Genomic DNA, 17,697 nt, shown 5'->3' with positions numbered 1-17,697 from the left:
GTTTTCCCATGTTCTAAGTGTTTATATTGTACTTTATGGGAAATAGTAAATTTGCGTATTTTATATGAAGAGTAAGAATGCTTTTACCACCAGTCATGATTTAGAGAATTGTATATGCAACTTATGCAGGAGCAGATCTACTATAAAACCAATGAGGCTTAAGCTTCATGGTCCCTAATCCCAGAGGGGCCCCAGAAGCCACTTTAGTCCACATTGCTTAAAAATTCTGAGTCTCCTGTATGAGAAGGTTTTTTTTTTTTTTTTTTGGAAGAGTAATAATAATAATATAGTATAATTCAGTACAAAATAATAGTTAATCCTTAAACGGTCCAAACATATACTATATACATTCTCTCGCGTAGCACCCCAAACATATATATACGTTTCCTTTGTCACTCGTTCAACATTGGCATGATAAGCTTGAGTTGCCTAGACATGAGAGAATGGGTTCACTGTGTGCCATATGAAAAAAATTGGGGATGCCTGGGTACTATATGCTCTTTTTTCCTATAAAAAAAAAAAATTCTCAAAAAATTTGAGGCGCTACACAAGAGAAAATGTATATACATTTGGACCGTTTAAGGGTTAAAATAAAGATTAAAAGAATATTAAAGTATCATGTAGGCTAGCCATTGCTGGTTGGGGAGGGGCACTCATAACAGTTCAAGCTTCAGGGCTTCAAAAAATGTAGGTCTTACACTGAACTTATTCATAAAGTATGTGCCTTGTATATGAATGCTGATTATGCATATATTTCTTAAGCTTTATGAGCTTAATATGTACAAGGATTGTAACATTTTTCTACTGTAGAAAAATATTTAGAATAGAACAAATAAACATTTTTTTTAATATTCTGGAGGAAACTTTTTTTTTTATCAACAAGTTGGCCGTCTCCCACCGAGGCAGGGTGACCCAAAAAGAAAGAAAATCCCCAAAAAGAAAATACTTTCATCATCATTCAACACTTTCACCTCACTCATACATAATCACAGTTTTTGCAGAGGCGCCCAGATACAACAGTTTAGAAGCATATATAAAGATACATGACATATCCCTCCAAACTGCCAATATCCCAAACCCCTAATTTAAAGTGCAGGCATTGTACTTCCCATTTCCAGTACTCAAGTCTGGCTATATAAAAATAACCGGTTTCCTTATATTTTTTTTTTTTTTTTTTTTTTCAACAAGTCGGCCGTCTCCCACCGAGGCAGGGTGACCCAAAAAAGAAAGAAAATCCCCAAAAAGAAAATACTTTCATCATCATTCAACACTTTCACCACACTCGCACATTATCACTGTTTTTGCAGAGGTGCTCAGAATACAACAGTCTAGAAGCATAAACATATAAAGATACACAACATATCCCTCCAAACTGCCAATATCCCAAACCCCTCCTTTAAAGTGCAGGCATTGTACTTCCCATTTCCAGGACTCAAGTCCGACTATATGAAAATAACCGGTTTCCCTGAATCCCTTCACTAAATATTACCCTGCTCACACTCCAACAGATCGTCAGGTCCCAAGTACCATTCGTCTCCATTCACTCCTATCTAACACGCTCACGCACGCTTGCTGGAAGTCCAAGCCCCTTACCCACAAAACCTCCTTTACCCCCTCTCTCCAACCCTTTCGAGGACGACCCCTACCCCGCCTTCCTTCCCCTATAGATTTATATGCTTTCCATGTCATTCTACTGTGATCCATTCTCTCTAAATGACCAAACCACCTCAACAACCCCTCTTCTGCCCTCTGACTAATACTTTTATTAACTCCACACCTTCTCCTAATTTCCACACTCCGAATTTTCTGCATAATATTTACACCACACATTGCCCTTAAACAGGACATCTCCGCTGCCTCCAACCGTCTCCTCGCTGCTGCATTTACCACCCAAGCTTCACACCCATATAAGAGTGTTGGTACTACTATACTTTCATACATTCCCTTCTTTGCCTCCATAGATAACGTTTTTTGACTCCACATATACCTCAACGCACCACTCACCTTTTTTCCCTCATCAATTCTATGATTAACCTCATCCTTCATAAATCCATCCGCCGACACGTCAACTCCCAAGTATCTGAAAACATTCACTTCTTCCATACTCCTCCTCCCCAATTTGATATCCAATTTTTCTTTATCTAAATCATTTGACACCCTCATCACCTTACTCTTTTCTATGTTCACTTTCAACTTTCTACCTTTACACACATTCCCAAACTCATCCACTAACCTTTGCAATTTTTCTTTAGAATCTCCCATAAGCACAGTATCATCAGCAAAAAGTAACTGTGTCAATTCCCATTTTGAATTTGATTCCCCATAATTTAATCCCACCCCTCTCCCAAACACCCTAGCATTTACTTCCTTTACAACCCCATCTATAAATATATTAAACAACCATGGTGACATTACACATCCCTGTCTAAGACCTACTTTTACCGGGAAGTAGTCTCCCTCTCTTCTACACACCCTAACCTGAGCCTCACTATCCTCATAAAAACTCTTTACAGCATTTAATAACTTACCACCTATTCCATATACTTGCAACATCTGCCACATTGCTCCTCTATCCACTCTATCATATGCCTTTTCTAAATCCATAAATGCAATAAAAACTTCCCTATCTTTATCTAAATACTGTTCACATATATGCTTCAATGTAAACACCTGATCTACACATCCCCTACCCACTCTAAAACCTCCTTGCTCATCCGCAATCCTACATTCTGTCTTACCTCTAATTCTTTCAATTATAACCCTACCGTACACTTTTCCTGGTATACTCAGTAAGCTTATTCCTCTATAATTTTTACAGTCTCTTTTGTCCCCTTTCCCTTTATATAAAGGGACTATACATGCTCTCTGCCAATCCCTAGGTACCTTCCCCTCTTTCATACATTTATTAAACAAAAGTACCAACCACTCCAACACTATATCCCCCCCTGCTTTTAACATTTCTGTCATGATCCCATCAGTTCCAGCTGCTTTACCCCCTTTCATTTTACGTAATGCCTCACGTACCTCCCCCACACTTACATTCTGCTCTTCTTCACTCCTAAAAGATGGTATACCTCCCTGACCAGTGCATGAAATTACTGCCTCTGTTTCTTCCTTAACATTTAAAAGTTCCTCAAAATATTCTCGCCATCTACCCAATACCTCCATCTCCCCATCTACTAACTCCCCTACTCTGTTTTTAACTGACAAATCCATATTTTCCCTAGGCTTTCTTAACTTATTTAACTCACTCCAAAATTTTTTTCTTATTTTCATTAAAATTTCTTGACAGTGCCTCTCCCACTCTATCATCTGCTCTCCTTTTGCACTCTCTCACCACTCTCTTTACCTTTCTTTTACTCTCCATATACTCTGCTCTTCTTATAACACTTCTGCTTTGTAAAAACCTCTCATAAGCTACCTTTTTCTCTTTTATCACACCCTTTACTTCATCATTCCACCAATCACTCCTCTTTCCTCCTGCCCCCACCCTCCTATAACCACAAACTTCTGCCCCACATTCTAATACTGCATTTTTATATCCCTTCACTAAATATTACCCTGCTCGCACTCCAAGAGCTTGTCAGGTCCCAAAACCTATTAGTCTCCATTCACTCCTATCTAACACGCTCACTCACGCTTGCTGTAAGTCAAAGCCCCTTGCCCACAAAACCTCCTTTACGTCCTCTCTCCAAGCTTTTCGAGGATAAACCCTACCCCACCTTCCTTCCCCTACAGATTTATATGCTCTCCATGTCATTCTACTTTGATCCATTCTCTCTAAATGACCAAACCACCTCAACAACCCCTCTTCAGCCCTCTGACTAATACTTTTATTAACTCAACACCTGCTAATTTCAACACTCCAAATTTTCTGCATAATATTTACACCACACATTGCCGTTAGACAGGACATCTCCACTGCCTTCAACTGCCTCCTTGCTGCAGCATTCACAACCCAAGCTTCGCACCCATATAAGAGAGTTGGTACCACTATGCTTTCATACATTCCCTTCCTTGCCTCCATAGATAACGTTTTTTTTTTATCTCCACAAATACCTCAATGAACCACTCATCTTTTTTCCTTCATCAATTTCTTTGGTTAACCTCATCATTCATAAACCCATCTGCTGACACGTCAACTCTCAAATATCTAAAAACATTCACTTCTTCTATACTCCCTCTCTCCAATGTGATATCCAATTTTTCTTTATCTAAATCATTTGATACCCTCATTGCCTAACTCTTATCTATGTTCACCTTCAACTTTCTACCTTTACACACCCTCCGAAACTTCTCCACTAACCTTTACAACTTTTCTTTAGAATATCCCATAAACACAGTATCATCAGCAAAAAGTAACTGTGTCAAGTCCCATTTTGTATTTGATTCCCCATAATTTAATCCCACCCCTTTCCCCAACACCCTAGCATTTGCTTTTTTTTACAACTCCATCTATAAATATATTAAACAACCATGGTGACATTACACATCCTTGTCTAAGACCTACTTGTACCGGGAAATAATCTCCCTCTCTTCTACACACCCTAACCTGAGCCTCACTATCCTCATAAAAACCCTTTACAGCATTTAGCAACTTACTACCTATTCCATATACTTGCAACATCTGTGCCACATTGCTCCCCTATCCACTCTATCATATGCCTTTTCTAAATCCATAAATGCAATGAAAACTTCTCTACCTTTTTTTAAATACTTTTCACATATATGCTTCAATGTAAACACTTGATCTACACATCCCCTACCCACTCTAAAGCTTCATTGCTCATCTGCAATCCTACTCTCTGTCTTACCTCTGGTTCTTTCAGTAATAACCCTACTGTACACTTTTCCTGGTATACTCAGTAAACTTATTCCCCTTTAATTTTTACAGTCTCTTTTGTCCCCCTTCCCTTTATATAAAGGAACTATACAAGCTCTCTGCCAGTTCCTAGGTACCATCCTCTCTTTCATACATTTATTAAACAAAAATACCAGCCTCTCCAACATTATATCCCCTCCTGCTTTTAACATTTCTGTCATGATTCAGTCAGTTCCAAGTGCTTTACCCCCTTTCATTCTATGTAATGCCTCACACACCTCCTCCATACTTACATCCTGCTCTTCTTCACTCCTAAAAGATATTATACCTCCCTGGCCAGTGCATGAAATTACCACCTCCCTTTCTTCATTGACATTTAAAAGTTCCTTAAAATATTCCTGCCATCTACCCAATACCTCCAGCTCCCCATCTACTAACTCCCCTACTATGTTTTTAACTGCCAGATCCATTCGTTCCCTAGGCTTTCTTAACTTGTTTATCTCACTCCAAAATTTTTTATTATTTTCATCAAAATTTCTTGACAGTGCCTCTCCCACTCTATCATCTGCTCTCATTTTGCACTCTCTCACCACTCTCTTCACCTTTCATTTACTCTCCATATACTCTGCTCTTCTTATAATACTGCTTTGTAAAAACCTCTCATAAGCTATGTTTTTCTCTTTTATCACACCCTTTACTTCATCATTCCACCAATCACTCCTCTTTCCTACTGCACCCACCCTCCTATAGCCACAAACTTTTGCCCTACATTCTAATACTGCATTTTTAAAACTATTCCAACCCTCTTCATACCCCCCCACTATTCAAACTTGCACTAGCCCACCTTTCTGCCAATAGTTGCTTATAACTCACCCTAACTTCCTCCTCCCTTAGTTTATACACCTTCACCTCTCTCTTGCTTCTTGTTTCCATTTTCCTTTCATCCCATCTACCTCTTACTCTAACTGTAGCTACAACTAAAAAATGATCCGATATATCAGTTGCCTCTCTATAATCATATACATCCTGAAGCCTACCCATCCACCTTTTTTCCACCAGTACATAATCTAACAAACTACTTTCATTACATGCTATATCAAACCTTGTATGCTTATTTATCCTCTTTTTCATAAAATATGTATTACTTATTACCAAACATCTTTCCACACATAGCTCAGTTCAAGGCTCCCAATTTTCAATTACCCCTGGCATCCCAAATTTACCTACTACTCCCTCCACAACATTTTACCCACTTTAGCATTGAAATCCCCAATCACAAGTACTCTCACACTTGGTTCAAAACTCCCCATGCACTCACTCAACATTTACCAAAATCTCTCTCTCTCCTCTACACTTCTCTCATCTTCAGGTGCATAAATGCTTTCTATAACCCACTTTTCACATCCAACCAATATTTTACTCCACATAATCCTTGAATTAATACATTTATATTCCCTCTTTTCCTGCCATTACTTACCCTTTAACATTATTGCTACACCTTCTTTAGCTCTAACTCTATTTGAAACCCCTGACTAATCCCATTTATTTCTCCCCACTGAAAATTTGAGTAATTTTCTACAGTAGACAGTATCAAATATGTTCCACTTTTTTTCCATTTTGCTAAATAATATTTTCGAACTATGATTCTGATGTAAATCCTTAAATTCTCATTTGGGCCTCATTTTATGATTGTCAGATGCATCTAGTATCACTGGTTTATTCCTAAACTATAAGTATACTGTATGAAACTTTTATCTTTTTGTTAGAGTAACAACACCCATCAATGCATTTGCAACTGTTTGCTTTTTCCATTGCAATACATGTAATCTACAAACATCTTGTATACTACCTCACACTCTTATAAGCTTCACTATAAATACATTTTTTTTTAAATTCTTGTTAAGTGCTAAACCCACGTGGATCATTCAGCACAATAAGTAGTGGAGGATTAATCCTGAGTCTGCTGAGGAAGAGACAGATGAGCTTCCTATTTGTACTCTCCTGGGTGTTCACAATAAAAATAGGATTGATTTCATAGGATGTAATGAAGTTCACATGATCTTCACCTTAAATTTTCCCCTTAACCCTTTCAGGGTCCATGCCATAGATCTATGGCTTTACATTGAGGGTCCAAACCATAGATCTACGCCATGAGCTCAGCTCACTCTGATAAGCTATGAGCGGTAAATTTGGGCCTAGATATGAGAGAATACATCTATGTGGTATGTGTGCACCACATAAAACAAATCCTGCAGCACACAGTGCATGATGTGAGAAAGAAAACTGAGACCGTAATTTTCGATTAAAATAGGGACTTTGCAGTGTTTTTTCAAATGTTTTTTGTGGTTGTATTTGTGATTTTTTGGTCTAATTTGATAGAATGGAAGATGTCTTACAGAAATAGAGATAATTTTGATTGGTTTTAGTACTGGAAATGGGTTGAAACTGAGCTCAAAGTAGCAGAGGTGTTAAATTTTTGCCGATGTTCAAGAGTAAACAACTGACCTCACACGTCTAATACACGCCAGCTGGTGGGTCTAATATACGTTCACAAATGTGGTGATATGATTTATACAATTATTACAATATTGCATAACAGTAAATCTTCTATTTTTTGGTTTGAATAAAAATTTATTATGTGAATAAAAAATCAAAATGTAATTCATTTGTAAAGCATTAAAACGTAACTAATGAACAGTGGAAATGTTAGTTTAGTGCCAAAAATGCCTGCATTGTTTATCCTGGACCCTATTTTGATATTTAAATATTTTGAACTTTGCATTAAATTGGCCAAATTATCAATTTCTGATCACTTTATTTTGTAGTTGAAACAGTTGACTTGGCAATTTCTTGTGCTCAATCAATAAAATTGAAGTAATACTAGTGAAATAGCTAAATATTTGGCCGACTGGAATAATGTAATTGGCCTAAAATGGGAGTCAAAGTCGGCAAAATTGCCGATGAGTAAATATCACTGACACATCAAAATTCACGAGAGCATAATTTCATCAATTTTCCATCAAATTTCATACTTTTTGTTTTATTACCTTCAGAAAAAGATTCTCTACTATTTCATAAGAAAAAGTAACAAAATTATTTTTGAAAATTCTTGGACACTGGTGCACACTTTAAAATTTGGCCTCTGGACCCTGAAAGGGTTAATATTAAAACTCTTCCTAATGTTGATTTTAATTTAGGCAATTCTTCCTAAATATTTTCATACAAACTCAAACACCACATGTTTTTATAGCATTAGTATGTATCACATGCTAATGAAATACCCTTTTTCAAATATATTAAACTCCTTTTATTAAAATCCATGGCTTCCTTATATTGTATATAGGAGAATTTTATTTTATATATGGTTTTTCATATTGTCATATATGTGCATCTTAAATTTTGAAGCTTATCATTTTGTAAACAACTTTTTTCATACTCATTGAAATTGTACAGATGCAGTGATACTCCAGTTTTAGTTTTTTCATTTTTATTCATCATACTCAAATAGTCAGGTATGCATACTATATGTATTTTATAATAATAGTTTACTTTATTTAAGAGGCATTTTTTGTGATAATTGTATACTGTCACTGTATTCCAGATAGAGATAAGAGAGACTTATCAGCAATGGTTAGAATTTGCTGTTGAGGGTGTAGCAGGACACATCAATGTGGTGGCATTAGATGATATTGAACTGTACGCTGGTTCTTGCCTTGATAACTCTAGTCTTCCAGATTTTCGTTGTAATAATGGGGATATCATCCCCCAGAATGAGGTGAGCAATCTTCTACAGTACTTACAGTATCATTAAGTAATACTTGTCTTATATATCTATTTTGTTAGGGCAATGTTTCATATTTTGTATCAAATTAGATGCAAATAGATATTAAGTGAGAAACTAAATTGGTGACAGTTATTTTTTTTTATTTGAAAACACTCATTTGACTTGACATGAAGAGAATATACTGTATTTTACACTAATCAAAAAAGGTCATGATAGTAATATGCTCAGTACCTAAAGTTTACTTCTTCTTAAATATGAAATATTCTATCAAAGAAGGGTCTTTCTTGCTTAAATTAGATCAGAATGAATAATACAGCCATGAACTGCCTAAAGGGAAGAATTCTTATGAAAATGCTCATCACCTCAGTAAAGTGATAAATTATTCAAATGGTACTATATGACATAATTTTGCAATACAGTGGACCCTCAACCTACGATATTAATCCGTTCCTGAGAGCTCATCGTTAATCAAAATTATCGTTAGTCGAGTTAATTTTCCACATAAGAAATAATGGAAATCAAATTAATCTGTGCAAGACACCCAAAAGTATTGAAAAAAAAAAAATTTTACCACATGAAATATTAATTTTAATACATACAAACTCCTAGGTAGTAGGTTGGTAAACAGCAACCGCCCAGGGAGGTACTACCATCCTGCCAAGTGAGTGTACAACGAAAACCTGTAATTGTTTTACATGATGGTAGGATTGATGGTGTCTTTTGTCTGTCTCATAAACATGCAAGATTTCAGGTATGTCTTGCTACTTCTACTTACACTTAGGTCATATTACACATACATATACAAGCATATACAGGAGGGCCCCACTTATACGGCGGGTTAGGTTCCAGGCTACCGCCATAAAGCGGAAACCGCCGTAAAGTGGAACACCCTTTTTTCCACTTACAAATGCATACAAACACTAGATAACAAGTTTACAATAACATATATTATGTTAGCAATAGAACCAGGCATCAAAAAACAATAAAAAAGTACAATACACACATAGTGCACTCATTACTTACCTTAAAATATTTATAGTCTTAATCTAGGGTGAGACAATAGTATTTATTGTAAGAAATCAAGTGTGGTATGTATGGTAGTCAGCCAGGCTACCATACCAGGCCACCCCACCCACACATACTATTCTATGATATTTAAGCATCCCAGAGCGATAAAATGTATATACAGTTCACTCATTACTTACCTTAAAATATAGGGTGAGATGAGTAGTATTTATTGTAAAAAATCAAGTGTGGTATGTATGGTAGTCAGCCAGGCTACCATACCAGGCCACCCCACCCACACATACTATTCTATGATATTTAAGCATCCCAGAGCAATAAAATGTATGTACAGTTCACTCATTACTTACCTTAAAATATAGGGTGAGATGAGTAGTATTTATTGTAAAAATTCAAGTGTGGTATGTATGGTAGTCAGCCAGGCTACCATACCAGAGAGAAAGAATGAGTGCATGAGAGAGGACAGGCGCAGAGTTATGTAAACAAACCAGGCGAAGGTAAGTTTTGTAAACAGTGTACACGTCTGGTTTGTGTACAAGTTACATTGTGTACAGGTTGTCTCTACATTGATACGGTAGAATAAATAAAGAAGAACACTCCCATTCTCATGTAACATCATTTTGAGAAGAAATGATGCTCTGAGTGAAGGCAATGGAAGTAAGTCACTCTGACTTTTTTGGGTTATCCTAGGTTCTCTACACATATGTTGTTATGTATTTATGTTATGTATCGTGTTTATTATATAATTTTGAAAAAAATATCACGGATGGATTAATGAAAATGTGTATATTAACGTAATATAGAACATTTAATGATACACCGAGCTCAGACAGCGTAAACAAACAAACTGAACAGGTTGTGGACGATCACTCGGTCAGGCGAAATAGACGGTATTAATACGTGTCCAGTTTTAGTTCATTCATGTACATTTGTAAGAGTTTGTGAAACTTTTACCTTATAATATTTTTATTATTATTATAATAATTAAATCACGAAACAAATACTCTTACACTGTGTACAAGTTAGTACAGAATTATAGCTATAAAGTGAAGGCATACGAAAGGAATATTTTTCTACAGTTATCCTTAGTAACAGGTGACGGGCTAGAGAAAACATAATTCTTCCGACACTTCTACAAACCGTTTGGTAAACATCTCATATATATTTGTATAAATTTTTATACTGTGGGTGCATGTATCATGTTTGTGTGTTACATAATGTGTTTCTTATATAATTTTGAAAAAAATATCATTGATAGATTAAGGGAAATGTCTATATTAACGTAATATGCGACATTAATGCGCCCAAGAGATTATTATTATTATTATTATTATTGCATCAAGAGTAGAGAGACTCTTAGTGATTTTAATGTGTACCTACATGCCAGCACAGTGTGTAAGTTTATTTAGGTACAGGTGTACACAAGTTTAATTATCAAGTACAATACATATAAAATATACAATAACTTTAAAACACTTGAAATTTTGGAAAGTTTCCAGACATAATAAGGAGATGTGCTCAGGGAGAATGTAAACAAACTCGGTGGGCCGCTGTGACCGTATTAGAAAGACAGGTGGGGGGAGCCGTATAGCGAGTTTTGGTCATAATTTGAAATGTCCGTATTAGCGGAACGGCATAAAGCGAAACGCCGTAAATGCCGGGAGCAAGGGGCTAGTAACCCCTTCTCCCATATAAATTACTAAATTTGAAAGAGAAACTTTTGTTTTTCTTTTTGGGCCACCCTGCCTTGGTGAGATACAGCTGGTGTGTTGAAAGGAAGAAAGACATACAAACTGAAGAAGACATGTATAATTACATGACACCTTTATTGAAGATCTGGTGATGATTGATGAGATGGGAGGAGGGAAGAGTGTGGATGGTGTTAGTGTTTAGAAGGGGAATCCCCTTCCATTAGGACTTGAAGTGTCAAGTCCTTTTTCGGGGTTACTTCCCTTCTTCTTTTAATGCCACTAGGACCAGCTTGAGAGTCACTGGACCTCTGTTGCACAACATATCTGTCCATAGAGGCCTGTACCTCCCGTTCCTTTATGACATTCCTAAAGTGTTTCATAACATTGTCAGTGTCACAATTAAACACTTGTTCAGGTTTCAATTCTTCACTGTCTATGTACTCCTTGAATTCCTGCACATATTTTTCAGCTGCTTTTTGGTCCAAACTGGCAGCCTCACCATGCCTTATCACACTATGTATGCCACTACGATTCTTAAATCTCTCAAACCATTTTTGCTGGCCTTAAATTCACTCACATCACTAGTTGCAGGCATTTTTCTAATTAAATCGTCATGCAACTTCCTAGCCTTTTCACATATGATCGCTTGAGAGATGCTATCTCCTGCTATCTGTTTTTCGTTTATCCACACCAATAACAGTCTCTCAACATCTTCTATCACTTGCGATCTCAGTTTCGAAAACATAGTTGCACCTTTGGCAAGAACAGCTTCCTTGATTGCTGTTTTCTTGGCCACAATAGTAGCGATGGTTGATTGGGGTTTTGTGTACAACCTGGCCAGCTTGGAGACACGCACTCCACTCTCATACTTAGCAATGATCTCTTTCTTCATATCCATAGTAATTCTCACCCTTTTTGCTGTAGGGTTGGCACTAGAAGCTTTCTTGGGGCCCATGGTGACTTATTTTGCAGGTGCAATCACTAAAAACGCTGTGATAATATGAAATGTTCCGATTGTATGTTTGGATGGGACCGCGGTGGCTGGCTGGCTTGTAAACACTGGCCACAAGTGGATGTGTCTCGAATGGAACGAATCGTGTTGGTCGAGTTTTTTAGCGCTAGTCGAGGCAAAATTTTTGCGTTAAAATGTATCGCTAGTCGGATTTAACGTTAGACGATGCTATCGTTGGTCGAGGGTCCACTGTAGATTAAATTAGTATTAAATAATAATAATAATAATACATATTTTATGAAAAAGAGGATAAATAAGTATACAAGGTATGATATAGCATGTAATAAAGTAGTTTGTTAGATTATGTACTGTTGGATAAAAGGTTGATGGGTAGGCTTCAGGATGTACATGTTTATAGAGGGGCAACGGATATATCGGATCATTTTTGAGTTATAACTACAGTTAGAGTAAGAGGTAGATGGGACGAAAAGAAAATGGAAACAACAAGTAAGAGAGAGGTGAAAGTGTATAAACTTAGGGAGGAGGAAGTCAGGCTGAGATATAAGCAACTATTGGCAGAAATGTAGGCTAGTGCAAGTATGAGTAGTGGGGGGGGGGGTTGAAGAGGGTTGGAATAGTTTTGAAAATGCAGTATTAGAATGTGGGGCAGAAGTTTGTGATTATAGGAGGGTGGATGCAGGAGGATAGAAGAGTGATTGGTGGAATGATGAAGTAAAGGGTGTGATAAAAGAGAAAAACGTAGCTTATGAGAGGTTTTTACAGAGCAGAAGTGTTATAAGAAGAGCAGAGTATATGGAGAGTAAAAGAAAGGCAAAAAGAGTGGTGAGAGAGTGCAAAAGGAGAGCAGATGATAGAGTGGGAGAGGCACTGTCAAGAAATTTTAATGAAAACAAGAAAAAAATTTGGAGTGAGATAAACAAGTTAAGAAAGCCTAGGGAACAGAGTAGGGGAGTTAGTAGATGGGAAGCTGGAGGTATTGGATAGATGGCAGGAATATTTTGAGGAACTTTTAAATTTCGACAAAGAAAGGGAGGTCGGGCAGCATGTATAGTGTTAAGAAAGCTGTCATATTGATAGCTGTCTTCGTTACACCAGTCCACAGATGATAGGTGTTCTCTAAGCCTAGTGTAATTTGCTAAGCAAAAATCTGGGACTTACTGAATTATCCCTAGTATCATCCTTCCATTCAGTGCTAAAGATAATTGATTTGTGGTTGCTTGTGCTGAGTTCCTCTGTAATTTCTAAATTGTTAACAAGCGTTTCCTTGTTTGCCAGAACCAAGTCAAGCAGGTTATTTCCCCTTATAGGTTCTGTCACAAACTGCTTCAAAAAGACTATCCTGAACTACTTCTAAGAAGTCGTTAGATTTTAAATTCAGAGTCAAGAAATTCCAACCAGTCTGACTAAAGTTAAAGTCTTCTAGAGATACTGCTATATCGTGCTTTGTGGCCTTAACAATTTCCTTCCATAGTAGTCTCCCTTGGTCCCTATCTAAGTTTGGGGGATGGTATATCACTCCTAAAATCAATTTTTGATTCCCCTCTGAAAATTCTATCCAGACAGACTCTGTATGTGTTATTTCAGACTTTATTCCCGTTTTAATGCAATAGTGTAAGCGATCTCGGACATACAGTGCCACCCCACCCCCTTCCCAATACTTCTATCTACTTGGATCAATTTAAAACCCTGAATGTGACATTTAGCAGGCATGTCCCAATTTTTTTAATTAAACCATGTCTCAGTTATGGCAAATGCATCAATGTTACCTGCACTAGCAACTAATCTCAACTCATCCATCTTATTCCTAGCACTATGACTATTAGTATATGCTTAAAGACCCTCTTTACCCTTCTTGCTCATTTCTGTTTTTCCACTATACCTGTTACTGTCCTTGTTATTGTTAAGATTTTTTTATATCAAAGCCTAAATCCTTATTTTGACACTCATTATTTTCCATTCCTAAACCCATACCTCTAACTAATCCTAGTTTAAAGCACCAACAACATCCTCAACTGAGCTAGCAAGAAAACCCACATCTGCTTTGGATAAGTGAACCCCATCACTGGCCATAAAAGTGGTCCCAGTTGTCAATGAATGGTACTGCATTATCCTTACAGTGTTTGTCCAGCAAGCAATTTATACCAATCGTTTTGGACAGCCATTCATTTCCAACACCCCTTCTTGGCAAAATGCCACATATAACAGGGCTCCTTCCCTTCTTCCTAATAATGTCTATTGTTGCTTTATACCTTCTAACTAAATCCTCACTTCTATGCTTTCCTACATCATTGCCTCCAACACTAAGGCAGAAAATAGGATTGATCCCATTACCATGTATGATGTTGCCAAGCCAGCTAACAGTGTCCTCCATCCAAGCCCCAGAAAAGCAAAACCTCTGTCTCCTACTCTTATCCTTCAAGCAGAAGGCCCTATCAATGTACCTAAACTGACTGTCCCCAACAAGCACAACATTCTTACCTTGTTGTTCTTCATTGTGACATTCCCTGTGGTCGACTCACATTTGCCTGGTAGCACAGAAAGGGAGTTTGAAGTTTCCACAGCAGTCTCTTTCCTCTTCATTGTTTCTACCTCTCCATTTGACCTCTTGATCTTCAACTTTGTTCCATGCTGTCCGGCCACTGCCCAGGCTCCCTTCTTCACCTAAGGACTCACAGCAGGAGGACTACTACGAATCCTCTTGTTTTCCTCCATCATTTGCTGTATCTTGATCTTTGCTACCCTCAATTCCTCCCTAAGCTGCTGGTAAAGTTGCTCAATGGAAGGCATCTTGGTTCAGTCCACAGAGAGTACAGTGGACACATCGTCACTGAGCTAAGTACAGGTTACCACTGATTGAAATTATTGCATTGAGTATATGGTCTTTGTGGTATTTAGTTTCCTCTGTAGCTCATGCTTCTTAAACAGTATGTCTAAATTTCACCCTTTTTAATTGAGAATACCACTGATTGAAATTATTGCATTGAGGTACAGGTCCGCCATCACAAATCCGGCAATCAGTTATTCGGTTCCTTCAGTTATTCGGCACTAATTTTGGCTAGCATAATTTCAAATTTCCAGGGTCGCCACACCAACTTGCTGGTACTGTTTGGTGGCGCTACTTGCTGCATAAGCCATTCCAATTTCTTTTTCTCCATTTATTGTTTTAACCTGCTTACTTTTAGCCCTAGCCATGGTTCCAATGAATAAAAGAAATGCTTCTCATTATGTAAAGCACCTACACAGTACATTATCCATTAAAGATAAGGTGGCTTTGAAGCCACTGTCGGTTGCCATGAGCTCGGTCTCATGATGCAGGAGAATATGCTTTATTATTACGCTAATATCAACACTACAGCTTATTTGCCTATCACAATTGATCTAATATGACTAGCTAGTACCAACTACCTCATTTTTTTTACTTTTATTGTGCAATAAACTGCTCAATTTATTTAATATTACAAATCAGATCTTACTCCTAAACCAATATTATTTCATAGTGACCACCTGTCCATTTAACTTTGTTTACCATTACTTAATTTTAGTCCCTCATATATTTTCTCCTTTATTTTAGCTTTATATAACTACCCTAGTTTATACATTCACAATTGTTAAAATAATCAAGGTGCTATTCTCAGGTGCTAAAGTAGAATAAGTTCACAACTTTGCCATTATATTCCAAAACTACCTTAGCTCATTATTTTACATTTGTTAAATAATTCAGGTGCTATTTTTTAGCTTAAGACTATTTACTTTGTTTTATACTTAATTCTAACTATAGATTCACTACAAATCTTATGATTACAAGCATTGATCCTGATACCAACCTCTTATTTAACGACTTAAATGATTCAAACAGTTACTGTAATTACTACACTGCAGAACAATCAAAGGCACTTCTCAGTGCCAACAACAACATAACTATCTTTAACTACAATATCAGATCTTTAAGCAAGCATTACGATGACCTCATAGCATTACTAAATTCCTTACATGCCAATATGTCCATCATTACACTAACTGAAACCTGGCTAAAGCCTGATAGTACAGATGTCTATGCCATTCCTGGTTACACAGCCATACACAACTGTAGGCCAGACCAACAAGGGGGTGGCACAGCCATATACTACTCAGACCAACTAGAATGTATCACTAATACTTGCACAAGGGATGAACATGGGGAATATATAATAGCCAAATTCAAATCCAAATACCTACAAAAACCTCTCACATTGATAAACATTTACAGAGTTCCACAGTCAAACATTAGCCAATTTAGTCAAAACCTAGGAAGTATGATAACTGATGCACGCATGAACAAAGATCACTTACTACTCTCAGGTGACTTCAATATAAATCTCCTGCAAGACCAGGACCCACACGTTACTGAATTCACAAACACAATGAGTAACTGTATGTTGCTACCAACAGTAACAAAACCTACAAGAGTTACAGAGACTAGTGTTTCCCTACTTGACCACATCTGGACCAACACCATATCCCCTTTAAAATCAGGCATAATTACAGATAATACCACAGACCACTACCCTACTTTTCTCATAACAACTCTTGGTAAATTACCCCAAGACACTACTAAAGTCACCTTCAGACTTCACAATGAGGCAGCCATTAATAACTTCACAACAGCAGTAGCAAACATTGACTGGCACACTGAGCTAGAAATCTATACAGATATTGACGAATGTATTAATAATTTTCTAAAAAAGACCCAATACCTCTATAACAAGCACTGCCCTAAAAAAACTAAACAGATGACAGCTAAGAGACTGAACAGTCCCTGGTTAACACCCAGCATTCTCAAATCCATAAATACAAAACACCAATATGAAAAACAGTACAGAATGGGTCACATAACCAGAGACCAAACAAAACGTTACTCGTCAATCCTAACCAGCCTGATAAGAAGGGCAAAAAAATTGTATTATGAGAACAGATTATCCAACTTACGAGGTGATATAAAAAAGACCTGGAAAACCCTATCAGAAATTCTAGGAACAAAAAAGATATCACGAAATAGCGAAATAAAATTAGCAAAATCAGATGAACCCCAACTCCCACCAACAGAAACAGCAAACAGACTCAATGACTTCTTCTCCACTATAGGACAAAACCTTGCCAATAAAATCCCAAGCTCAGATACCCCACCAAATGACTACCTCACTGGCAACTACCCGAACACACTGTTCCTAGCTCCGACTAACCCATACGAAGTCTCCCTTATTATCAACACGCTAAAAAACAAGGCAGGAGATTTAAATACCTTACCACCCTTTATATACAAAAAAGTGTCACAAGTGCTATCACCAATCATTGCAACACTCTTTAACAAATCCATTGAATCCTCCACCTTCCCCACAGTACTCAAAATAGCAAGGGTCACCCCGAT

At 37.2% G+C, this 17,697-nt stretch overlaps 1 protein-coding gene across 2 annotated transcripts in view; it reads left to right on the top strand.

Moving 5' to 3' along the window:
* The window catches only part of LOC128698674 (MAM and LDL-receptor class A domain-containing protein 1), a 696,795-nt gene that overhangs the window by 298,629 nt on the left and 380,469 nt on the right, over positions 1 to 17,697 (top strand). For both annotated transcript variants that reach the window (XM_070084847.1, XM_070084846.1), the window contains exon 40: positions 8,424 to 8,597. In XM_070084847.1, coding sequence (XP_069940948.1) covers positions 8,424 to 8,597 — 174 coding nt within the window. The remainder of the gene's footprint in view (positions 1 to 8,423; positions 8,598 to 17,697) is intronic.

This window comes from Cherax quadricarinatus, chromosome 14 (assembly GCF_038502225.1).
Source record: "Cherax quadricarinatus isolate ZL_2023a chromosome 14, ASM3850222v1, whole genome shotgun sequence".
In the NCBI taxonomy this organism is placed as follows: domain Eukaryota; kingdom Metazoa; phylum Arthropoda; class Malacostraca; order Decapoda; family Parastacidae; genus Cherax; species Cherax quadricarinatus.
The sequence above is the reverse complement of the archived record's forward strand: the minus strand, read 5'-3'. Positions and strand labels throughout refer to the sequence as shown.